The 27,454-nt window shown below is 38.8% G+C and overlaps 1 protein-coding gene and 1 pseudogene across 3 annotated transcripts in view; both read right to left on the bottom strand.

Annotated features, from left to right (window-relative positions):
• The window catches only part of LOC105514544 (mitogen-activated protein kinase kinase kinase MLT), a 193,630-nt gene that overhangs the window by 165,463 nt on the left and 713 nt on the right, over window positions 1-27,454 (bottom strand). The window contains exons 1-2 of one of the 2 annotated variants that reach the window (XM_011945966.1): window positions 12,329-12,540; window positions 11,966-12,158 (exon numbers count right to left, since the gene is read on the bottom strand). In XM_011945966.1, the coding sequence (XP_011801356.1) occupies window positions 11,966-12,124 (159 nt within the window). In that variant the 5' untranslated portion in view covers window positions 12,125-12,158; window positions 12,329-12,540. Of the gene's footprint in view, window positions 1-11,965; window positions 12,159-12,328; window positions 12,541-27,454 lie in introns of those variants that run through there. The other variant, XM_011945967.1, reaches the window with a different exon arrangement.
• On the bottom strand, window positions 197-721 carry LOC105514545 (annotated as a pseudogene). The gene has a single exon (XR_001002197.1). The product of XR_001002197.1 is annotated as a 60S ribosomal protein L32 pseudogene (transcript).

The following is a 27,454-nucleotide window of genomic DNA, read 5'->3' as shown; positions in this document are numbered from 1 at the left end:
GGACCCACAGCTTCTCCAGGTGTCTTAGAACCTACCAAGTCTGTGCCCCTCATTCCCAGCCTCAACTGTGCACTTGAGGCCACGTTCCCCTGTTCAAGGAACGAGTGTCCTTTACAAATCCCCTCCAAATGGGAGATTCCAAAGGGGTTTGAGCAAAAGAACTCTGTGACCAAGAAGCTGAAGACTTAAAACCAAGGAAGGAAGATGCCAGATGGCAGTTTTTACATTTATTTAAACAGAAAACGTGCACACGAGCTGTCTACTCATTTTCTTCACTGCGCAGCCTGGCATTGGGGTTGGTGACTCTGATGGCCAGCTGGGCAGCTCTTTCCACGATGGCTTTGCGGTTCTTGGAGGAAACACTGTGAGCAATCTCGGCACAGTAAGATTTGTTGCACATCAGCAGCACTTCCAGCTCCTTGACGTTGTGGACCAGGAACTTCCGGAATCCACTGGGCAGCATGTGCTTTGTTTTTTTGTTGCTCCCATAACCAATGTTGGGCATCAAGATCTGGCCCTTGAATCTTCTACGAACCCTGTTGTCAGTGCCTCTGGGTTTCCGCCAGTTACGCTTAATTTTGACATATCGGTCTGACTGGTGCCGGATAAACTTCTTGGTTCTTTTTTTGACGATCTTGGGCTTCACAAGGGGTCTGAGGGCGGCCATGATGCCGAGGAGGATATGGCTACCACCTCCGTAGGCAGCGCCGAGGAAGAGAGAAGGGCGAGTATATGTTTCTTAAGGTAGATTCTATGTTCCAATAATGGAAGTAATTCAGTTTCCCACTAAAGGAAGCACTGCTCGGCATGTTTTTAAAATGTCGTGAGATCAGCTCATTTTGTATATTACTTGCTGAATACAATCTCTGGAAAGCAGGGGTGCCATATAGTCTCCTCCCTCTTTAACAAACATTTTCATACTTACCAGTGCTGCTTCTCTAATGCAACGAATTCTGCCAAGCATTATTTTCCTGAAGAACAGTATCAGGGATAAGAGTAATATTTTCAAGTCATTAAAATTCTGACAGTCTCATTTCATTTCATGACCTTAATTTTTCTCAGGTCATGAATCAGTGAACATCTGATATTAGCAGGGCTAAGAAAAAGCATCTTGGATTCCTTTTGGGAAATATGTTCAAAAACAAACCAGATAAGAACCATGGCCAGGAAAATATCCTTTCTAGCTGCTATAGAACAGAACCCTTCATTCAAAGACAAAGTAATTTATTAAGAACTCAAAAAATCAGCCAAACACGGAGAAGAAAAGACTATAAAGTAGGCTAGGAATGGCAAGCTTTATTCTTTTCTGAAGATTCAGCAGTAGTGAAACCTTTCTGTAAATCTTACAAAGAAGAGAAAGTTGAGATGTGATCATTATGTTTATTATTCTGTTCACTTATATCCATCCTATCCATTATTGATTGCTTATTGTGGACCAGGTACTGTGTAGAGTCCAGAAAGTGCAAAGATCAATAAGGTACAGATGCCATCCTCTAGAAGCTGATACATGGAAGAACGTAAGATTTGTTGTATACAGCCCCGGAGGCAGGGACCAGGATCAACGGCTGGAAGTTACATTATAAAGGACTTTCTAAGAAACTGTTCCAAACTAGAGCAGCCTGCATCTCAAATGTCATCAACGGCAGTGTTCAAACAGAAACTGGATGTCCTAACCGGGAGTACGAGTCAAGCATCAGTGGAAAAAAAACTGATAACATGGCCTCTATTTTTGGGTAATTTCATGTCAGTGACTTCCTGTCTCCACTACAGAACAGAGAAGAAAATTCTAGGTACTTTTAAAATATTCAAGTGAGATAATTCTATTTTTGAAGACTAAGAGACAGTCATACCAATTTTGAAACTATCTGAACTACTTATGGGCTGCTTTTTCTCTCCTCCAATTTTTCAATTTCTCAATTCTCTATATTAGGCTTTGAGTTTCTCAGGAATTGAATTCATGCTGTATACTATTTTTCCTCTAACAGCAAGAGCCGAGCTTTGTATAACATCAGCTACTCAGGCTATAACATTTTTACTGAAATATATTAATTGGTTTTACTTCAGCATAATATTTTGAGCATGGCTATAGAACAAATATTAACTAACTGAAATGTTTATTGCTCAATATGCTAAGATCAATAAGACTTTAATGAAAAGGTGAAATAACAGTTGCCATGTTTCTCATAAGGCAAACCGAAAATAACCTCCACATACAGGTAAATATGTAATCTAACAAAGCTTTGAAAGGATTTTTTAAATTTTAAAAGACTAAGAAGCAAAAATGAGAAGGATTAGGGGCTTTGGCTTGCAAATAAAACATTTTTATGGTCACACTAATTATCTAAAAAAAAATCAGTGGTGTTTTCTTAATGTAACTACATTTCACGTAACATGGTAAGAACATTATTTATAATTCAGGTAATTTTCTAAACTCCTCTTGGTCCCAGGAGAAGCCTTTCTGGTGGCTCTTCCTCACTGACCTCTCTCCTAAGGTTTGAGTTATGTTCAGACATATCAGTAAAACATGTTACTCATTTAATACATTTATTTGCTCAACATGTGTCCAATTTCCTCTACTGCCTTTATAGCAGTTCACCTTGGAGTGTCTTAGATTACAAGCTCCCAGTAACAGAAATGTCTGGTAGAAAAGAGCAGAGTGATGGATGGCTGTTCAATATACACTTCTGGATGATGACTATGTTAATTATCAAATAAAACGATCCATTATTTTAAATTGCTTACTCTCTAATTCAAAATGATGATTTATATACATAGCACAATGTTAAAGCACTGCACAGTGACATGTTTAAAATTCCTTAAGCAGAAATGGCATGCCTGTCTAAAACGCACAAAAGCAAGGGCATTCATAAAAACCAGACCTCAGGAACCCTAGAGCAAGGGCAATACCTAAGAGTTTGTTACTATGTAGGTGAATGCAAGTATGTTACTGTACTTACAGTGACACGGTAAAGACACACCAGTTCTACCCTCTTCACAGCTCAGAGTAAATGAAGAAAATGCAGGTATGTCACTATGAGATACCTTTCCTAGATGAACAAGAATGAGAGGGATGTCCACTGCGACACAATACCAGGTAACAAGGAACAAATACTTCAGTGTTCACTAGGAGCAAAGCACAATGGCAGGTGTTGTGCGGCTGGCAAGGAAGACCCACGTGAACGATGCTGTTTATATTAGGCAGGCTGCTTAATTTCCCTGAGCCTTAGTTTCCACTGAATGCAGATTATAATCTTATAAAGTGACTGTGAAGAAGAAGAGGGCAAGGTATAAAGCCCTTCACCAAATTCAGGCTCACAGCAGTAGCCGTACGTGGTAGAGTGATTGCGACCTGTTTGGTGACAGCGTCAGCTACAAAGACAGTCCTGCCCTCAGAGAGCTCACGACAGGACATCAAACACACCACACATGCACTTGCCCGTGGTATTCACACTGAGCCTTGCCAGGTTGTCTTTGCTGCTAACTGTATTTGTGGCATCTGATCCCTTCTCAGCATGAGGCCTAGATAACAACTAATTAACATTTTCACAAAAGATGACGCCTAGCTGCTGTTCTGACTGTGGGGTACACTTGTGAAGATGCGAGTGATAGTTAACAGTTATCCAAGTCTTCCTATGAGTCAAGCACTCTTCTACATACATTTCACATGCATGATCTCACTCAGTCCTCTCGACAAGTCTATGATGTGGGTACTATCATTAGCCCTGCTTTTCAGATGAGAAGACATAGCATGTTCACATGAAAAATTCAGTGACAATTTCTCACTGGAATGCAGAGTCACAGGCAGTTTTAACCATCGGTCAAATTGGTGCTATGGGTATTACATGGTATAAATTCAGAAGAGAAAGAGAAAATATGCTTGTATGACTGAGAATACTTCATAGAGAAGGAAATAATTACAGCTGAAGAATGGGTAGGATCTGCCCAGACAGGGAAGACAAAGGTATTACAAGTGAAGGAAAGAATGTGAACAAGGCTACAGAAATTTAAAAAGTAATACAGAAGAACAGTTGGACAGGAGTGGAGAGATCGTGTCAGAAAATTAAAAAAGACAAAATAAAACAGCTGAGTGAGAGGGCTTGCACCTGTAATCTCAGCCACTTGGGAGACTGAGCTGGGAGGATGGCTTGAGCCCAGGAGTTCGAGGCTAGAGTGAGCTCACTATACTCCAGGCCTGGGGGACAGAGGGAGACCCTGTCTCAAAAAAAACAAAAAACACAAAAAACAAAAACAAACAAACAAACAAAAATGACAGAAGGAAGGCAGGAAGGAAGGAGGGAGGGAGGGAGGGAAGGAAGGAAAAAAAGGCTGGAAAGTCAGATTAGCACCAGTGTGAGAAGGGGCTGGAATTTGAAAGTATTTGCCTGAGGTTTCATGTACATTTGCCATTCCTAAGTCAGCCTTTGGTTCATTATGTGCATAGGTGGTCATCTACGTGGGTGAAGTTAAGAGCCTAAAGGCCTCCAAGAGCAAAAACCTCTCTGCCACCCTTTGACAAGGTACCTAAAATTCCAAACTGAAGTTATACTGTCTATATTTAGCATATGATTGACTAGGTACAATATAAGTAGTGGTTCTCAAACTCTAGTGGACATCAGAAACAACTAGAAAGCTGCTTAAAACACAGATTGCTGGGCACTACCTCCCAGTTTCTGACTCATTTGGCATGGGGTGACGCCCAAGAATTTGTATTTCTAACAAATTCCCAGGTGATGCTTAATGCTGCTGGTCCAGGGACCACACTTTGAGAACCACTGACCTAAAAGGATAAAATCCAGAATGAGTATATTCTAACTGTGGAGAGAAAAATTTTATATGAGATTATTTATTTTAATAACTCACAAAGGGACTCCTGAGTGAAGGGGAAGAGACTAGGCATGTGGAGATGCTATAACAAATATTCTTCAGCCATAAATGGGTACATTTGAAAGTACAGGTTGAGTATCTCTTTCCCAAAATGCCTGGGACCAGAAGTATTTGGATTTTATCAGATTTTGGAATATTTGCATATATACAATGAGATATCTTGGGGATGGGACCCAAGGCTAAACATGAAATCATTTATGTTTCATCTATGTATTATACCTGGAGGTAATTTTATACAATACTTTAAATAATGCTGGGCATGAAACAAAGTTTTGACTGTGACCTGTTACGTGAGGTCAGGTGTTAAATTTTCCACTTGTGGTGTCACATCCACTCTCAAAAAGTTTGAGATTTTGGAGCCTTTTGAATTTCAGATTTTCAGATTAGGGATGCTCAACTTGTACCAACTTAAAATGTTAGCTCTGGTATAGTTAAGAAAGCTCTCTCCATGCTTTAAAATACCAGTGGACACTCTTGAGCACCACTTTGGACAAGTTATCACAGAAACTATGCCAGAACTCAATAGCAGTTGTCAAATATCTAAGATACTTAATTTTTATTTGTATTGGTCCCGTCAATACACTTAAATATTGAGAGGATTTACAAGGAAAGTAAATGTGGCATTATTCTTGTTACTGTGTTTGGGGCAGGGGGAAATATTTAAAATAGCACTTACAATTAAAACAAATGTAAAGAATTTATTAATAAAAAGCAATAGAACCGCATAGAAAAGAAGCATCTCCCCCCCATGAGCTAATAAAGTGATAACATTTAGCCTTCCATAAATCACTAAACAATATCATATTAACTGAGTACAATAAAAGCTCTTTATTTTTTGCTCTTGGTTCTCTGTCAATTTCAACATTACATTTCCTATTTTAAACAGATATTTTCCCCTTTATATAAAAATTATTGATAGTTCCTGTTATTATAACCAGTTTGACACACTGATCTTCTCTCCTTATCTATAAATATTTATAATGTAGAATACATTTGAAACTTGAATTTATCTGGCTTCCAACATTTCTAAAGCAGTGGAATTTGGTAGGATGCTTTTCCTTTTAAAATAAGGGTAATGGTGTCTTACAAAAGCCAAGACAGGTGAAGAAAAGGCCTTGTATATTACCTCTTAAGGATTCTATTTCCTTTTGATTCTTTTGAGAAAATAAAAAGGAATTGTGCTTCTTTCGTATCTCATACTTAAATGTGGTTTCCTAATATCAATTGAGTATCAACAGATTGCAAGTTAACATAAAGGCTGTCAGGTTCGCATCTTTTCCAGACAGAAAAAAAATACTATGTACAGACATATCTTGTTCAATGTATTATCAAATATACCACAAGAGCACAATTAAGTTGCTGTGATTAATTATGTTTTGTTTTTGTTTTTGTTTTGTTTTTGAGACGGAGTCTCACTCTGTCACCCAGGCTGCAGTTCACCGGCACCATCTCAGCTCACTACAACCTCCACTTCCTAGGTTTAAGCAATTCTCCTGCCTCAGCCTCCCGAGTAGCTGGGACTACAGGCGCCCACCACCACACCTGGCTAATTTTTGTATTTTCAGTAGAGACGGGGTTTCGATCTCTTGACCTCGTGATTCGCCCGCCTCGGCCTCCCAAATTGTTGGGATTACAGGCATGAGCCACTGCGCCAGGCCAATTAATTGTTTTCAAAAGTTAACATTCAAGCTGATGAACTCTGTCATGTTGGGAGTGTTCTCCTCTGGGCAGTAGATGTAAATAGGACGTTGCGGTCACAATGTCTTTCTATGCCACTTCTACTCATCCCTCAAATTTCTGCCTAAGCAGCTCAATTTGATCCCAGCTCATATGGAATTCATCAAAAAGATACAATAGTGGCTTCCTTTCTTACCTTTGGTGTATATGCTTAAGATCATACAATTTTCTCCTACTGCAAACACTTTTTAAAACAGAAATAAATAGTACACTATAGGTAAATCTGCAAATAATGTAAACAAGCTAAACTGAGGTCTTGCACTGCTATGGAAAAGCGATATGAAAGTAAACATTAAACACTTTACAGCCACATATTGAGAGTGGAAAATTAGTGTTGTGTGATATGCTAAGGAGGTTTACAAAACTCAATTCACTAGATTGGCCAGGCGTGGTGGCTCATGCCTGTAATCCCAGCACTTTGGGAGGCTGAGGTGGGCGGATCACGAGGTCAGGAGATTGAGACCATCGGGGCTAACACGGTGAAATCCCGTTTCTACTAAAACTACAAAAAATTACCCAGACATGGTGGCAAGCGCCTGTAGTCCCAGCTACTCGGGAGGCTGAGGCAGGAGAATCGCTTGAACCCAGGAGGCAAAGGCTGCAGTGAGCAGAGATCGCACCACTGTACTCCAGCCTGGGCAACAGAGCAAGACTCCGTGTCAAAAAAAAAAAGAAAGAAAGAAAGAAAGTGATATAGATTGTCACAGTTATACGTCTTTAAATTGCATTTTTCTGATTATAAAAGTAAATAAGTGGGTCATGTGGTATTTACATTTCTCAAAACTTGAGGTAAATTTTACCCCAGAAGAAAACAAAACTGCAAACATATACTGAACTCTAGTAATAATATACATAATGAAGTGTTTAAGGAGAAGCACACTGATGCCTGCAACTTATTTGAAATATATCAAAAATGAATTAATAAATGGAAGGTTAGACAGCTGCATACACATCTTATAAAGCAAGTATTTATATTAATGATAGGCACTAGATGGTAGGTATGCAAATATTTACAAAACCTTTTCACCTTTATGTTTGAAATTGTTCACGATAAAATGCTGCGGGGAAAAGAAATGTAAAATCATCATAGGAAAATATGAAAAACAAGGTACAGTATAGGAAAAATAAAAGCACCATACAGACATAAAATCTACGCCTGGGATCATATTGTATATAATGTTTTGTAACTTCCTTTCACCACTTAGCACTATACAATGAGCATTTTCCTTGCTTTCTAAATGTTCTTCCAAATGGAAGAGAAATCAATTACATAGCTGCAACAGTTTGTAACTTCCAATTCTTCCTTGTTATACATCTGAGAAGAATCCTATAACTATATCCATCTTTCTGCACATCTCTGATTATTTCCTTAGGATAAAGTCCCAGAGTAAGACTCCTGGCCCAAAGAAGTCAACATTTTAAGGTTCTTGATACATTTTGCTAAACTCTTTTCCAGAAAGGTTTACCAATTTACATTCCTAATAGCAGTGTATCACAGATGCTAGCTAACCAGAACCATGAGTTTACATTTCAAATTAAATGCTTTCATAAATAAAATTTCTCTATAATTTCTGCCAAAAAGGCAATGTTCTTTTTTAAAAAGTCTAAAGTAAACAATCCTAGTACCCAAATCTTGGCTCCTAAATAATATACTCCAAAATCAGGTCTACTGACTCAGGGCTTCTTGAAAACATGGCTGACTCTAGGAATGAGACAGGAACTAAATGAGCGTAGTACATCTTTTTGTGCCTGAAGTAAGAAAATCATCAAAAAATGTTGGTGACATATCAAAAGGACACAAGAGTCAGCTGGAAAGAGCTCTTATTTGCGAAATTTGGGATAAGTTAAGCATGAAAATGAATAACACTAATGGATTATAACATTCTGAATTCCAAAAAGTCTTTAAGTATACAATCAAACAATAACTACATGAATGGATGGATGAATAAAGGAAGGAAGGAAAAAAGAAGGGCAAACTCACTTATGCTAGAACTTTTTACTTTCTGCACAGTAAACCATCATAATACTATTTGATCCAAATAAGAATCATCAATGGATGCTAAAAACATTAGTAAATGTTTGCTGAGGAAAGATGTTTACTTAGCTTCAAAGTATCTACCAATAGCTTAATTATTAATTATAAAGGAAACAAATAGTAATTTAAATAGGTATTTTCTTTTACTGTGGAGAAACTGGGTAAACCCCTCTTAACTAAGGATTCAAAACTAACATCACCAATAATGAGACTAACCAACATCACAAGACACCCATTAAGACACACCAAGGACACATGACCTATGTAGTTTTCCTCCCAAAACTACATGAACTCTGACTAGGCTGGGGGCTGGAGGAGGAAATCACCCCGCCAAATGAGAGACATTCTACAAAACAATTGTCCTATACTCTTCCAAAATGTCTACATCTTAAAAGACAGAGAAAGGCAGAGAAACGGTTCCGGATTCAGCCAGGCGAAACAGACATGTTGATGACATGCAATATATGATCCTGGATCGGATCCTGGGTTGGAAAAATTGCCATCAAAAGCTCGCATTGCAAAAGTTGGCAAAATGTGAATATAGACTGTACAACAAATAACATTACTGTTATCATTGTTAAATTTTTTGAATTTGTTAATTGTACTGTGGTTGTGTTTTGGGAGATGCTGAAGTATTTAGGGATAAAGGTACATGGCATCTGTAATGTACTCTCATGGTTCAGCAAAAATCATACAATATATATGAATATATATAAATCAATAATACATAGAGAAAAAGCAAACGTGAAACGTTACTAAATGGTGAGTCTAGGGGAAGAATATAATGTACTAGAGTTCATGGTAGTATTCTTTTAATTGTTCTCTAGGGTTAAAAATTTTTTTAAATAAAATTTTAAAGAGCTACAGAGATTTTAAGTAAATACAGTCTTTCTTTTTTGTTTTTAAATAAAGTAATATTATAACCACTAAAACAGAGAAAAGTAGTACATACTCACCACACTAGAGGTCTGCAAATAAAGTGAAAGTAAATAGTCTTCCTTTCTCCACTCACATAAACAAAGTTAGAGTTTGGTATATATTTTCTCCACATTTTGCTAAGTTTATAGAACATATATTTAGTCTAATACTAAGTAATTCTTAAAGAGTCACATGAAATGAGCAGCAAACATTTTATTAAGTGTTCCATTGCCTCTAAAACTCATTGGCAAAAAACAACCAAGTGACATGGAACTGGATCTATAAATTTGGAAAACATCCAGGGCTTATTACCTTTATCTTATCACTTAGAAAACACCTAGCCAGAATCCAACACACATTTCATAAAGCATGACAATTATTTACATAAGAAATGTATATTTCCTTGTTAGTAACTGTCAACTCCTCGCCATAACTTTTTACGTCTTAAACTCATGTTGTTTTAGTACAAATGGGGATCCTTTGCCATAATTGACTGTGTCTCTTTATCACTCATAATCACTGACTAAGCCCCAAAGCAAAAGTGGAGGTTTTGTTTTTCCTACTTAAAAGTTTATGAGTTATGCTCTTACAGTTTACTGGAATCAACTCAATTTCTGAATTATCTACATTCATGTTAAATACCTGCACAAAAGCAGAATTTGGCAGTGTCCAATTCCTGCTTTCACTCCTGTACTTTGCTATGTCATTTTCCTGGCTCTCCCAAGAATAGAAGAAAAGGTATTATGTAGGTATACTTGGGTAGGGGGGAGTGGAGTAAATGAGTTACAACTAATATTTTCCTATCAAAATCTGTTTCATGTCTCATAAAATCTTTCTAACACCGAACAATCATATAAGAACATGTTCCTTTTACTAAAGTTGTATAATCTAAAGCTTAAAATATTAGCATATATATAAATAACTGACTATAAATGGATGGAGCAGGTTTAGTTTTCTCTTCGTACCTGGTCAATTAGAGGTTTCAAAGTTAAAAACTAAAGAACAGGGGTTCTAGCCTCCTGGATTTCATTTGCTCCTCCTGGGGCAGCTTAATACATTTCACGATCTATAAAACGCAATCTATAAAGCTCTATTTCCCAATCTATAAAACGGGGACAATAATGCTTCCTATAAAGGACTTAATGAATTGATCAGCTAAAAGGGCTAGATTCAGTCCAAGGTAAGACATGGATTTAGTACTTGGCTACTATAAAAAATTTTTGTTGATTGAGAAATGGGGGCAAGGGAAAGTGACTTTCTTATACCCAGTACCCTTCTGTTTTGTGTACGGATGGGCTTTAAAAGCTCTCATTTCTTAATACCTTCCAAAAACCTATAGATACACCAAGGTAGAGATATCTCAGTCCTTCTAACCTGACTTCAACAATTGGAAACACAGCTGGTGATCACACAATTACATAGCACTGCTGGGAGGAAACTCACGAAGTGCTACCATTTGGGTTTCCTTCTCTGATCAATTGCTATGGTTCACTGGCAGCAGTTAATGAAAAAAATGAAATCATTCAGGGAGATTAAAGGATATTTATGGGAAAGTTCATTTTAAAAAGATATTGAACAATAATTAGCCAAAACAGGACGTAAATAGAAATGACCAAAACCAGCTCCAGAGGGTCACTACTGAAGTTATCAATGCTGCTGAGTCCCTGCAGGTCAGCTCTGCAATTAGTTTTATTCTCATGGTACCAAACTGAATGTGACAACCATGTTATATCTCATTCCTGAAAAGGGTGAAAGTTCTAAGAGCTCTGAGCTCATCTAGGACCAGCATAAATCCCAGGCTCCGAAAGCCAAGACCCTTTTCTGATTTTACTAGGAGGGCAGCTCTCTGTCTGGTACCTATTACTTCTATATAATACAAAGCCCATCATCACTGTTAGCCTTAAGTAGAGGTGAAATCCAAGAAACAGGTACTGCATATTTCAGTTAAAAAAAAATGTGCCTTTTGTCTTTTAAAAGACAATTGCTGATGACCAGAAGTTCAAGCAGAGAAAATGGAAAGGGTATAAAAACTTTACACATTACTCTTTACCGACCCCTCTTGGCTGCCCTAGGGAAGAGAAACGTTTGAACCCTGGGAAGGTCTGAAATCTCACCTCTGCCTCCAGGAGAGCTCAGAGAACATTCGGTCTTTCATGCCCCGGAAAGAAATCCTCTTACTTCAGCTGACCCCTAGTAGAACTCAACCCTAAAGCACACACTGCAATAATTTCTATTTATGGGGCTCCCAGAATGGAAATTGGGAACGGCCTCGTGGATCAGCCCCAAAGGCCTTGCTAGGTCCCTTGCAACTCTGTGACCCTCTAACTCGAGGTTGAAAAAGTTTACATAAGCGGTATCGTGACTGTTTCTGTCAGCTGGAAAAGACCTTACCTCTTTCTCTATTTTGAGGAGCTTCTTTACAGCCACCTCCTTGTCCTGTGATATCCATTTGGCTCGATAAACACTCCCGAAACTTCCTCCACCGCAGTTTTCAAAAAACTGCAAGTCATCAAATTTAATTTGCACAAAGGAGGCACCGAGAGACGACATCTCATAATGACAAAGTATTATACTTCCACAAAATCTGCAGAAAGAAAGAAAAAGAAAAGCTGAATTACAAATATATTAGGCTATCCTCTGAATCCTACTTTAGATAATATATCACGAACAAGTCCTGTGAAACTTCCAGAAAGTCATGGTGACTTAGGAAGAAGAAAAGCAAGATTATAAACAAATCGAAATGAAAACACTCACCCTGGCAGCCCACGCAAAATTCAACAACAACCTGCCCAGACTTTGAATCACAGCTGTCCACAGAGAAATGGCTCAGATTTCCCCCTGACAAAACCTGCAGCAGCACTTCCTACCCATCCCGAGGAGCTCTGCCGAAAGGCTACTGTGTCACCAGGTCTCCTATCAGGAAGCCCTGACAGGCGGGAAGCATGCTTTCCACAGCAAGCTTGCATAGCTCCCCTGGCATCTGAGGCATGCCACCTCTCCACGCTGCGCTCACTTCACACAAAATATACACAGCCTAAGCCGCTGAGCATCCTGGTACACGGACAGCCAAAGGGCTGCAAACCGAACACACAATCAATGTTTAGACTCCAAAAACAAACTTTCAACTTAGGGATAACAGAAAAGCTGGTCAAGTGTTTGCCAGAAGTGGCTCCCTGGACTCTATATTGTAACAAAACTTAAAGAGTAGAAAAATTTGCCCTTGATTACAATATATTAAGTCATCCAAAGAATACTGCCAAGGACGTTAAAAAATATATTATGCTTGTTTCCAGAGAAACGTATTACCCCTCCTAGAGATTATTCTAGTGATCTTTCCTATGGTCTAAAGAGTTTTACTATTCTCCAGGTAAGTGGCCATTCTTAACACCCTATGCCAAACCATAGATTAGTGAGACTTACAAACACAAAAACTGAACTAAAATTGGGCTAAAATTTTGAACCTACATAAAAACTTTTAAAATGGTGGATAAAAAAGTTGGTGCACATAGTCTTGCAAAAAGCAAACAGCAGAACCTTATGAGGGAGCAAAAAGACACATCTATATTTCTAGGACATTCTGCAAACCATCTGGTCTAGGCTCCTCATAATTGTGAACGTCATGAAAGGTTTTTTTGTTTTCTGGTTTTTTTTTTTTTTTTTTTTTCAGAGAAACTTCTAGCACAAGGAAAACTTAAAGAAACACAATGACTAGGCTGGGTGTGGTGGCTCATGTCTGTAATCCCAGTACTTTGGGAGGCCGAGGCAGGTGGATCACTTGAGGTCAGGAGTTCGAGACCAGCCTGGCCAACATGGCAAATCCCTGTCTCTTAGCCGGGTGTGGTAGCAGGCACCTGTAATTCCAGCTACTTGGGAGGCTGAGACACAAGAATTGCCTGAACCCAGGAGGCGGAGGTTGCAGTGAGCTGAGATAGTGCCACTGCACTCCAGCCTAGGCAAAGAGCAAAACTCCATCTCAAAAAAAAAAAAAAAAAAGAAACACAATGACTAAATATAATTTATGATCACTGGATTCTGGATTAAAAAAACTATAGAAAATATTATTAGGATATTAGGGAAATCTAAATATTAACTATACATTAGATGATATTAATTCATCCATGGTAAATAATGGTATTTTTGTTTTATAGATGGATGTCCTTGGATGTATTGCTTGGGAAATGCATGTAGACATTTTAAAGTATGATGTGTATAATTTACTTTAAAATGGTTCAGTCCTCATCCCTGTTCCCCGACACACACACCCAAAAAAGTACATGGGAATAGAGAGAGGGAGAGAGAAAGCAAGTGTGCCAAAATGTTAAGAACTGGCCCATCTAGGTGACAAGTATCTGGGCATTTTACTACTCTTTCCATTCTTCTGTTGAGTTTTTTTTTTTTTTTTTTTAAATAAAAAGGTGGAAGGGGTTGGTTTGTATCCATATAAACTGGCAACATTTCTCCATAAAAAGCCTGAGACTCTGCTGAGTAAAGTGCACAGGCAGCTCAAAGATCTTAGCACGCAGCTGGCTAGCCATCCCATTTCAGGAAAATCAGGTCACTGAAGAATGCTCATTTCTCACACGAAGTCAAACGCTACTCTACTTTGGGGAGAAGGCGAGAAAGAGGAAGGGTTATTTGTTCATCCTCTAAAGTTTAGAAAATACACTCCACATAAAAATATGAGTGAGGGAAAGATCATAGTATCTAAATATAGTCTATAAACATGTGAATCAATAGTTTACGTTACCAACATTTTGTAATTCCTATTTAGTTAAACATGGAAAAGAACAAAATTTGGATAAAATTTGGGGATGTTGCCAAGGGTAGGTATATACAGTATGCAAGCTAAAAAGTTTGTTCAACCAAATGTCAAACACCATTTGCAAGGTTCCCTCAGCATTACAGACACTAGGTTTACCTTTTTGTTAATTATTTTTATAAAAGTATTACAATGAAATTGAACTACAAAACTTATCATAAAAAATAGAAGCTTCTTGCTTCCCCATTCCCCATACCCAATTCCCACTCTCTAGACACAACTAATTTCAACTCCTTTAGCATTTTCTTCTGGCACTGAACTCTGTATTTCTAAAGAATGTGCTTATATTACTATTTCTTGATTTTCCATTTTAGATATTATCTATTAACCTCTCCTGTGGAAGACAAGAATTTAGTTCTCATATATTACCCTCTGCCTCCATGCATACAAACATGGCACACTTGACCAAACCTCCCAGCTTCCAACCATACTGTAACATTTGGTTAAGTTAATAGTCAGTATTTACAGTAATCCAACAAAGTAAACATTATTCCCAGCAGTGCCATGGAGGATTCAATAATTACATTTCCTTTCTTGTATAACTTTTTGATTCTCTTAGAATTATTAGTTGCCCTATTTTTGCTTTTTTATTTTTGTTTGCTTAGCTTTTTACACTCCTAACACATCCACCTCATTAATCTCTCCCAGAAGCTGCAAAACTTCTCTCAATAAAATTAAGACAAGTAATTTCTCTCTTTTTTTTTTACTCTTTGGTTCTATTTTTTTTTTTTTTTAGAGACACTCCTTCTTGACCCTTCATCCTGATTCAGTCTGGCTGGAATGGTTGCTCTCTAGGCCTGACTTGGACTGGGACTCCTGTTGGCTACCATCCTAAGAATTTCCTTCACCTTTTTCGTCTGTGAGAACCTTGTCTTTGGATTTCCTGTCTTCCATTTCTTGTTTTGTTCCCTTGTTTTGACAACACATATCTCCCATTAGCTACCTGAACAGAGCACACAGAATAGAATTTTGTGAGAATCTGTATATCTTAAAATGTCTTGACTGGTAGCCTGGTTGGGCATACAATTCTAGGTAGGAAACAATTTTCCATATTATTTTGAAAGTATTACTTCATTTTCTCCTAGTTTCTAATGTGGCTACTGAGCAGTCGGATGTTACTGATTATTAACCATTTTTATATTATTTTTTCCTCTCTGAAAGCTTTTAGGATCCTCTATTGATCCCAGGAATCCTGAATTTTAATAGGATACGTTTAGGAATGAGTCTTTTTCATTCACTGGTAGGACACTCAGTGAACTCTTTCAATCTGTAACTCAAGTGTTCTAATTCCAGGAAAGTTTCTTGTGTTATTCATTTACCACTTATAGCCAATTTGACTTGATGTCATCTCATTTCCCACACACACGAGGAACTGCCTGCATTTCCCAATATACACTGACCTCTCACATCTCCACACTTCTACACAGACTAGTGTCTCTGCTTCAAACACTCTTCTCTGCCCAGTGAACTTCTATCCCTGATCACCTCTTTGAGTTTCCCAAGCACAGTTAAATGCTCCCTCTTCTGTGCCACAGCACCTTTCTTCACCTATTGATCTTTCCCACTTAATTCCCACCAGACTATAAATTCCCTAAAGTCAAAACTCAGTTCTGTTTACATCTGGACCCTAACACCTACTACACAGCCAGGTACACAGTTGTGCAGCTTCTCCATTAAAAACGCATTTGTTGAATAAGTGAGTAAATAGTTTCTGGTTATTCCATTATACCTTTTGTAGCTGGAAAGATTTCAACCAAGTCATGTAAGACGTAAGGTGTGTAATTTTTACAAGTACCCCAGAGGGTTCTGAAGCAAATCCTGATTTGGAAATGCTGCCTAGGCTTCTTGGAAGACTGAGGGGAGTGTATTTGGGACCTCCGGTACTGGGTCCCTCTGAATCCCAGGGTCAGGGAAGAAGGAGGAGAGAAATTCTTTCCAAAACAAAGGTAGAGGTCTGAAGCAGGATAAGATCAATATGAATCCATCTAAGCCTTACGCTGCGGAACAAGCCCAGGGAATATGGATGAACTGAGGTAGGATCAGTCACAACTGACACTGACCTAAGGGTGCCAGAAAAAGGCTGACCTCTGAGAAGCACACTTCTCCAGCATGTCACCACTTGACAGGAGGCAACTAGCCACATTCTTCACAGAATCACTGCTACTCTGTGATACACCGTGCCATGTGGGAACTGGCTATTTGTGAATGGAACTATCCAATTACTTGAATGTTTTATTGAAACCATAAAAAATTAAGTTCCAACTGAATACCAAAGAAACTAGTAATCTAGGGTGTATGAGTACAGGTTTAACTCCAGTGAGCTTGGCAAAGCATCATGGATGTAGCTGAAAAACTTGGTTGAGATTTCCACTCCCATAAACATGAAAGTTAGACCATATATACTTATTTTTCCCCTTGAGTTTTCTCTCCTTTAAGAATCATTTTTCCAAGGGGATCAATTTATGACCAGAAGAATGAAAAATCTGAGTGGCTAGTTATTTATACTTAAAGCGTGTTGGGGAAGACTGCTACTTGATAAAATTATGTTCTAATTTTTCAAATGTATTCTGCACTGAATGAATATACCAGAATTTAATAAAAAGTCATCTATATAAATTTATTTACAAGGTATATCAAGTCAAATCCAGTATTTTCATCTCACTGTATTAAAATAATTGTTTTCGCCGGGCACAGTGGCTCACGCCTGTAATCCCAGCACTTCGGGAGGCTGAGAGAGGTGGATCACTTGAGGTCAGGAGTTCGAGACCAGCCTGGCCAACATGGTGAAACCCTGTCTCTAGTAAAAATGCAAAAATTAGCCAGGCATGGTGGTATGTGCCTGTAATCCCAGCTACTCAAGAAACTGAGGCAGGAGAATCACTTGAACCTGGGAGGCAGAGGTTACAGTGAGCTAAGATCGCGCCACTGCACTCCAGCCTGGACAACAGAGCAAGGCTCTGTCTCCAAAAAAAAAAAAAAAAAAAAAACAATTGCTTTTACAAAAAAGGCAATTTTGTAGTATTCTAACTGTTGTTTTATAAACTTTCAAAGCTGTTTTAAATGTTAAGTATCTACCACACAACACTGAAGGGTTAGAGCAGAAATGTCACAAAAATCAAAGTAAAATAAGGCATCACAACTCTGTAAATGTTGAAAATCAATCATTTGGTGGTTGAATCCAATCATTTCACTATTTGAGTAGAATGTCAAAAAAATTTTTAATTTAAAATTTTCCTTAAATTTCAAAAAAATTTAGCTATTAAATGGCTGAAAGCATAGATAGCAGCATCAGCTAATTATCAAAAGTAGAGCCATATGAAAATAGGAAATCTTAAAGAGTTATTTTACTTTTTAAAGTTTTCAATCTTCTAGTCCAAAAAAGTAGACTTAAGTTTCTCTATTCACAGATCTATTTTGCTTCTTGATTTCTTAGATCCATGTTGACTTCAAATAAGTCATTTATATTTTCACTGTTACTTTTGCCCAGTTAAAAACAAAAATGACCTACTATAGTTCTAATGTCAAAAAGCAAGGTTTTAGAATTAGATTGACATGAGTTTGAACTCTCCCTCCACCTCTCAGTAAGGTAACTTTAACAAATCACTTTTTCTCAGACTGTGGCTTTTCCAGATGCATAAATAAAACATTTCAGATCTTTTCCATTCAATGTCACAAAACTGACAGCCCCAAAGTTAGCAAGTTTGCACAGTATTTGACTTCATTGATACATCTCACTTCCAAATAAGAGATATTTCAACAGGGAAGTAGCATGATTCAGGGGAAAGACCCCTACTAGAGAGATCTACCAGCAGATCTGTTATTAGCTACTTGGGCAAGGCACCATGCCTCTCTGACCTCACTCTTCTCACTGGCAATAATACCAGTGCTGTGAAAGTGCACACATGAGCACAGTGCCCAGCATATGGTATACATGCAATTAATGGAAATTATGGTTTTCTCATTATTTTAATAACCCTTGATGTCATATTTAGTCATCTATTCTTTCAGCTTTTATGGTCAGGTATGCTCTCCTCAATAGCTTTCCTCTTCCCATCTTCAGAATTGTTTTATATTACAGCTCTCAGTTTTGCAAAGCAACTATTAATAAACAAATGTGTTATTGATCCCCAAATCCTTTTCCTCTCTGCATATGTTCTAATTCTTTCTCACTCCTCTGTTTAACTGCCGTCTTTGTTTTTGGTCATTTCTGAAAGATCTTATTAGTTAAGTAATTATAATTTATTTTACACTTTTTTCATAATGTGAATATTTAAATTGCTAAAACACAATATTTTCTTTTTTGCACTTTTTGGATATTAGCATTGCTAAGATCTATTTATTCAATGATAGCACTCACTTTGGTAGGGTGCTGGAGCATCCCCTCCTTCCCTGGTGACCACTGTTCTTCTTTCAGACCTTATCGGTTGCATAGTCAATGGACATCTAACCCAGTAAAACTATAACCTCCTTATCTAATACCTGCAAGTGACGATTTTTTAAAAAAATTAAATCTACTTTGGCCGGGCACAGTGGCTCACACCTGCAATCCCAGCATTTTGGGAGGCTGAGGCCGGAGGATCACTTGAGCCCAGCCGGGCAACACAGGGAGATCTCATTTCTAACAGTAAAAATAAAAATAAAAATCTACTTTATGAAAGGATTAACTTTACTAGAAAAAAGGTATTTGAACTTTCTCTGGATGTTTCTATCTTGTGGTTTTATATGGGCCTGTATCTCTGAATTTAGATCCTTCCTCTTTTTCCTGTCCCTAATTCATACTTCCCTTCCCCCTTCTTCAAAAAGTAAGGTTGCCAGTTTACTTTTTATACAATATAGGAAGAAAAACTTAACTTGTTTTATCATGACCTGGATATGACAAAAAAGATACTCTTTGAAAAGAGCTTTCAATATTCAGCAAATTATTTTGCCAAACTTGCTGCCTTGATATTTATGCTAGTATTATTTCAGCCTCTTTAACATAGATCAGTGAATAAATTAATAAAATGTGCTTTATCATCATGTGTATTAAAAGAACACCACTTGGAATCACTGTTCTGCAATTTTTGTTCCCCTATGAGTCTTATCTTCAAAAACCTGAGGAAAGCTCTGGTTCAGTGTATTTATCCGTAACACCAAGGTCAAAGATTCAAAGATTCTATTCCTCAACAGGACTGCTGTTCTACTATTTTTTTTAATCACTAAAAAAGATAAAAGCTGACTGGGTACAGTGGCTCACACTTGTAATCCCAGCACTCTGGAAGGCTGAGGCAGGAGGATCGCTTGAGCCCAGGAGGTCGAGGCTGCAGTGAGCTATGACTCCAGCCTGGGTGACCATGAGACTCTGTCTCAAAAAAAAATAAAAAGAAAATTAAAAAAAGAAAAGTTGAAGACTAGGTATATGAATAGAACCAACCGGTACTGTGTCTACCATAGACATTTCCCTTCTTCCTCCAAGACTGTTCCTAGAAAAATAGTTTATCTTTTTTAAAAAAAAAAAAAAATTATACTTTAAGTTCTAGGGTTACATATGCACAACGTGCAGGCTTGTTACATATGTATACATGTGCCATGCTGGTGTGCTGCACCCATTAACTTGTCATTTACATTAGGTATATCTCCTAATGCTATTCCTTCCCCCTCCCACCACCCCATGACAGACCCCAGTGTGTGATGTTCCCCATCCTGTGTCCAAGTCTTCTCATTATTCAATTCCCACCTATGAGTGAGAACATGTGGTGTTTGGTTTTCTGTCCTCATGATAGTTTGCTCAGAATGATGGTTTCTAGCTTCATCCATGTCCCTACAAAGGACATGAACTCATCCTTTTTTATGGCTGCATAGTATTCCATGGTGTGTATGTGCCACATTTTCTTAATCCAGTCTATCATTGATGGACATTTGGGTTGATTTCAAGTCTTTGCTATTATGAATAGTGCAGCAATAAACATATGTGTGCATGTGTCTTTATAGCAGCATGATTTATAATCCTTTGGGTATATACCCAGTAATGGGATGGCTGGGTCAAATGGAATTTCTAGTTCAAAAAATAGCGTATCTTATACAGAGTAGGTTGGGTTAAGTAAATAGGACTTTAGGATGGATATCTGAGAGAACTCAACTTTAAATAAGAATCTAAAAAACAGAATAGCCATTGTTTCATGTTTTCCTCCTCCTCTATCTTTACCATAATGTAACTCTCTAGTTAGAGCAATGGTAAGAATAAAAATAAGCTAAACATTCTTATTGAAATAATTTAATATTTCAATTAATAAAAATCAACTTCCACAACACACTTCCTTACCAAAAATATTGTTACCAGAAAAGATGGGAGGCACAGGAATGTAGTTGGTTGGAGCACTTATGCCACAGAAATGCTGCATGGAAACATGTCTGTGCTCAAACAGGAGCCCAAACTAGGAAACATGAATTGGATACAACCTACGGCCACGGCATGGGCCGCTGCATGGGCTTGTTGTGTTGAGTAACTGGGAGCTTCTTGTGGCATGAGGAAGAGAATGGGGCCAGAGTTGTATAAAGTGAGGGTGCACGGAGAGCAGGGATTTCTAGGGCTTGGCTAGAAGAGGAATTCACAGGTGTCAGGACTGGGGATGGGGAGAAAGCCATAGCCCATGAGTACACAAGGCTCACTTCAGCTCACCACCTACCACCTATCCTGCTCCCACCCTAGGACTTGCTGCTACTCAGCTCTTGTTTGTACCCCAAACCGTTTTCTGTCAAATAGAAAGTATATCAGACCATCCTGGCTGCTGACAGACAGGTACAACTTTGGACTGAGTGCCTGGAATGAATACTCCCTGAGAAGGGTGATGCAAGGGTTAAAACATGGTAACCCCAATGTAAGACGGAGGGTGAAAGGAATGGGGATGGTAAAACTAGGGAAGACTAAGACCTTATATTATGTTTTGATGATCAAGAGGCCAGGCTATCTGTGGATGAAAGTTACAGAAAGAATTCCTTGTTCTTTGGGAGGCCAAAGTGGGAGTATCGCTTGAGGTCAGGCATTTCAGACCAACTTGGGCAGCATAGTGAGATTCCATCTCTACAAAAAGTAAGTAAATAAAAATTAGCCAGGTGTGGTGGTTCATGCCGGTAGTCCCTGCTACTCGAGAGACTGAGGCGGGAGGATAGTTTGGGCCCAGGAGTTCAAGGTTGCATAAGCTATGACTGTGCCACTGCACAAAGTGAGACCCTGTCTTAAAAAAAAAAAAAAAGGATTCCTGGTTTAGAGTTGGCCAACAAGAAAATCTGCCACCCTCTTTGGTAGCGAGTGACCCACACCAAAAGAGTTCAATGGGACGTGGGGTGTGGAGTGGGAGTGGGAGACTCGCATCAGCTAGGAAAGCAGAATGAATCCACTTTAAGACCCACTCCAATCCTGTGAGTTGATGACTAATCTACTATAAAGTACAGACGGTCTCCTTCCTTTCCTGAGGGAGGCAGTTATGAACCCGACACCAAACATCATGGAGAAGCACAGTGAACCACATCAGTGATGGAAATAATGGAAATGACTTGGCCATCTTCTTCAATTTCTCCCCCCAAACTGGGTGGGAAGCTAAGGTTTCTATCCTAAAACTTTCCTCTTCCTTCTCCCGCATTCCCAAAGCAAAGAGGTCTCTTTGTCTTGAAAGCCAGAGTATAATCACCTAACATCAAAACTCTTTGGATGATGATCTACCCCTATTATTTTATCAGCAAAATGGAATTGCACCACCCCATGCAGTATTGGGCTGCACAGCTTAACGGTGCAGGACTCTTTATTAGGACCAATCCCATGTTCCTTGTGTGCTTATTCCCATATGTGGCATTACACAGTATTGTGCAGAAGGTGATATGAATAAATAGCTGTCCTACAGCATCAATTTCACTTTAACACTATGGGGAATAAGCTAGGCAAGGTGGCACATACCCTTAACCCCAGCTACTGGGAAAGTTCAGGTGGGAGGATTGCTAGAGCATAGGAGCTCAAGGCCAGCCTGGACAACATAGCAAGACTCTGTTTCTAAAGAAAAAAAGATCTGGGGGAATAAATATGTATCTGTTTGTATCAATTTGTTCAATTTAAGTAAAACAGAGAAGGACAAAAGAGAATGCAAAATCCACATAAATTTTTAAGATTAAATACAAAATTTTAAAGCAAGTACTTGCTTGCACTGGGTTATCTGTGGCTATATGGACAAATTCTTGAAGGAAAACATTCATTTTTCCCCACAACAGAGTACTTTGGTAGAAAAGTTTAATAAGTAAAGATTTACTACATGATGTGCAGACAGCAGTTCTTTCCTTTTCTTTTTGGTTTTCTTAAATGGAAGCCCGGAGATGAATCCAGAAAGAAGGGTGTTGGGCCTTACTCAAAATCAGCTATAAGAATGGTTCCAAGTGGTTCTAAAGCACACTTTAGAAACCCTAAGCAGGAGAGTAGTTATCAAAACCTACCTACCCACCACATAAGCATGACTTGGAAACAGGACAGGGTACCAAAGGCAAGCCTTAGCTGGAAGAGCTGAGTGTTATGGTAGGAATGCTCCCACCAAAATTCATGTTGAAATTTAATTACTTCATTGCTAATGTAACAGTACTAGGAAGCAGAACCTTTAAGAGGTGATTAGGTCATGAATGGATTCTCGCCGTTAGCCTGGGAGTAGGTTAATTATCTCAGGAGTTCACTTTTTCTCTTTGTCTTTCATGGCTTGCTTTCGCCTTCCACCCTTCCACAATGGGTGATTCTCGCCAGATGCCAGAGCCATGTTCCTGGACTTTCCAGGCTCCAGAACCATAAGCCAAATAAATTACCCTTGTTCCTTGTAAATTACCCAGGCTGTGATAGACTGCTCTGGCAGCAGAAAACAGACTAGGAGAGTGGGCAAGCAGCTCTGTGTATAACTTGAAAGATGTGGTAAAACATCCTTCTTTACCACACTGATACAGTGGCTGAATTTTCATGCACTGTCACGAGCATTTCTATGTGCTTTCTCATAAAGTCATGCACCACATAACTATGTTTCAGTCAACAATGGACTGCATATATAACAGTGATCCCATAAGATTATAATAAAGCTGAAAAATTCCCATTGCTGAGTGATGGCACAGTTTCCTAACATCATAGCACAATGCATTACTCATGTGTTTGTGGTGACACTGGTGTAAACAAACTTATTACGCTGCCAGCTGTATAGAGGTATGGTACATACAATTATGCACAGTGCACAATGCTTGATAAGGATGATAAATGAGTGTTACTCATTTATGTATTTACTATACTTTTTAATCTTCATTTTAGAGTGTACTTTTAAACTTAAAAAAAAAAGTTAACTGTGGCAGGTCCTTCAGGAGGTGTCCAGAAGAAGGCATTGTTATCATAGGAGATGGCAGTTCCATATACATTACTGCCCCTGAAGACCTTCCAGTGAGACAAGATGTGGAGGTAGAAAGCAGTGATATTGATGATCCTAACCCTGTGTGGGGCTAGGCTGATGTGTGTGTTTCTCAGTTTTTAACAAAGTTTAAGGAGCAAAACAATTTTTTAAATTTAAAAATAGGAAAAAAATCTGACAGACTAAGGATATAAAGAATTTTTGTACAGCTGTACAATGTGTTTGTGTTTTAAGCTAAGTGTTATTTCAAAAGATTCAAAAAGTTAAAAAAAAAGTTTAAAGTTTATAAAGCAAAAAAGTTACAGCAAGCTAAGGTTAATTTATTATTGAAGAAAAATGTTTAAATAAATCTAGTAGAGCCTAAGTGTATAGTGTTTATAAAGTCTACAGTAGTGTACAGTGAAGTCCTGGGCCTTCACATTCCCTCACCACTCACTCACTGACTTGCCCAGAACAACTTCCAGTCCTGCAAACTCCATTCATGGTAAGTGCCCTATACAGGTGTACCACTTTTTATCTTTGATACCATATATTTTATACTGTATTTTTACTGTGGCTTTTCTATTTTTTGATAGAAATACTTATTATTGTGTTACAATTGCCTATTCAGTACAGTAGCATGCTGCATAGGTCTGTAGCCTACCAGCAACAGGCTATCTCACACAGCCTAGGTGTGTAGTAGGCTATAGCATCTAGGTTTGTGTAAGTGTACTCTGCAGTGTTTACACAACTACAACATCACCTAACAACGCAGTTCTCTCAGAATGTATACCCATCATTAATGGACACATGACGATACTTATCCTTAGAAGCAGGTACTACTGTCCCTAACTTATATGAGTGAGAAAACTGAGGATCAAGGGAATGAAAGTAGCTCAAGCCAACTACCTCACAGGTGACACAACTTGTGTCAAATTCATGCCTGACTCCAAAGTCCTATCATTGTTTTCTACCATATCGTGACTTTTTGTTAATAACATTCTGCCTCCTCCTTCTAATTTGCCTTTTGTTTTCCCTATTTAAACTAACTCTTTTCTTATTACAGTAATTACCGGATTGCATACCATCCACCTAAAGTTCAATTTGAGGCTTTAATTTCCTATTACAATTGAAGACACTGGGGTTAAGGTGTCAAATGTGTGGCTGCTTTGTTCTCACAGATTCTACTGTGCTGGGATTACTTAACAGTTATTAGGGTGTAATCGATGCTTCAGCTTTTCGTAGGAGGGTCTGACATAAAAGCACCCATGTATCCGTCAAATCAAGCTAAGCTCTAGCATTCACAGTCCTCTTCCCTTACCAGGTACAATTTTCTGGTCACCGCTGGAACTCTGCTTATTTGTGTCTACTGAGGCAAAGTTAATAGCTGCCAAAAGACTAGCCTAAATCTTGCTTGCAGTAAGACCAAAAGGTGCTTTAACTGTTCCTATTACATTTAGATAGACAAGACACTCACCCTGTCAATCTGTCCTGGGTAGAATAAAATGGAAAACAAGTGATCTAACTTCATTTTTATTTCCAACATCTCAGGATACAGATATAGGGCTATCTTATTCCAAGAAGTACTATATCCCTACAACACCTTTTTGCAGTTTAAGAAAAAAAAAAAAAAAAAACATTGATTCATCTCTTCTGAATCTACCAACTTCTAAAATAAACTGCCCATTTTGCTCTTTCACTTCACACCAATAGCTTCACCTTACATCTGACTTCTTTTCATGAAACATCATTGTAATTTCTTCAGTGTTTTCTCTGATGATTCGATTATTCACTCCACACTCCTCACACCTCCTATTTATAATTTTGTAGCCCTATCGAAGTCAGTTTCACTGCTCCTTCCAGATAGGCTCTGAGCCAATATATTGCCAATAACACTCACTCTTGTGCTAAGTTAAAATACACAGTGCAACTTGCCAAGTTTCCTTATTTGGCAAGAAGGCCCCTTAGTTCCCAAGATCTTTGACCATCCATTTTTAGATCCAAGTCCGTGTGTTTAATATTTGGATATTTTTCTCTCGCTCCCTCTCTTTACTGTGTCTATATATTCCCTAAAAGAATAAGAAAAACAGATCAATCATTTATTTGCTTTTTTAGACAAGAAAGAAAGTCCTTGCAATTGCATCATGGTCATTTACTCTGGAATTATTATCACTAAATGTTTTTATTTAAACAACAATATTTTGCAGTTAAAAAAACTCTCCAAATAATCTCAAAAAGTTATAGGAATTAAATTGTGAAATACTAAAATAAACAGTGCAGGGGTCCAAAAGACTATTTTTATCTTAACTCTCTATTCCCAAACTAAATTCGTATTCATTTACAATCTCCTAAATCTCTCACTATAGTAGCAGGAATTTAAAACAAAGACTCTACAAATGACAATAATCATAATGAAAATGCAGTCATCACTTTTTTTTTTGAAAATTGAAAAACAAGTGAAATTTCACTGTGGAGATAGGCCTACTACAAGGAGGACATTAACTAACTTGAATCACTTGTTTATTTTTGTCTTTAAACGTGTTTGGAGGTTTGGATCCACTAAATCCTAGCTGTTAATTTCAAGGAAGGTCAGGGAAACAAGAAATCTCTCCTAAAACAGCTTTGGGGTTAAAGTAGGTACCGTTTTCAACAATCTTAATTCAAATATCCTCAAATTCACTCTGTAAGACGATTCTCACACACCATTATTAATGAGAGCTGCTTACTGTACTATACTTGGAATGGGCCCCTAAATTGTGTTGCTTTCATTATTACAGAAACTAACAAAAATAGTAATTAAGTTCCCCATAAACAGTGCTTATGCGCGATCTCAAAGCGCATCAGAAACATAACATTTTCGACTATCTAACAGAGATAACCTTTTAAAAAACTTTTTTTAGGCAATCGGATGTCATCTAGCCAGTCCTGAAATAAAGTTTTCTGAAAGCTGTCATGGGCAAGCGTAGGCCAGGCGAGGCGGCGGCCTGGGTAAGTACTTCTGGGCCTGGTGCAGGTCTGGGAGCCCACAAAAAGACGGCTGCCTGAGGGTCGCCAAAGGGGACAACCCGGTGGGAGGAAACGGGGAAGCCCGGGAGGGCGGGCGCTCCACGCTGCCCAAGCCCGGGGAAGGAAGGGCGGGGAGCGGCGGCTCTGGGTGGCTCTGGATACATTTACGCATGTTTGTAAAACTAATCTTTAGTGTTCATTGTTCCTGCTGGTTATTCGCATGGCCTAATTACGTGAGGAAAACAGAATGAAAGAAAATGGATGGGAAGCAACACCGCTAGCGGCCGAGTTCTTAGAAAAGCAGAAGTTCGTCGTCCCTCCTCGCACGCACAGCGAGTGCTGGGAAGTGGCCTGCATCCTGCCCTGATTTGGGGGCCTCGCAGTTCCCCTCCCGACGGTGCCCCAACCACCCGCTGCTTGGCAGGCTCTGCTGCTTGCAGAGCCCCTGCCCGTGCCGCACGCCCAGGGCCGTGGAATCCCGAGCCGCTCCGGCCTGAGCCCCGCGCCTCCAAGCACCAACTTCTCCGTGGGACCGGCCCGAACTCTCCCGAACCGCACCTGGCGGCGCCGCGGCCGAGGTCCCGCAAGGACTCCTCCGGCGCGGCAAATACTCGCTCTGGCCGAAGCCACCGCCGCGCGGGTCCTGGGTCGGGGAGTGGAGCCCCGAGTAGCCTCCCGAGG

The sequence above is a fragment of the Colobus angolensis genome, unplaced genomic scaffold (genome assembly GCF_000951035.1).
Source record: "Colobus angolensis palliatus isolate OR3802 unplaced genomic scaffold, Cang.pa_1.0 Scaffold247, whole genome shotgun sequence".
NCBI lineage: Eukaryota > Metazoa > Chordata > Mammalia > Primates > Cercopithecidae > Colobus > Colobus angolensis.
The sequence above is the reverse complement of the archived record's forward strand: the minus strand, read 5'-3'. Positions and strand labels throughout refer to the sequence as shown.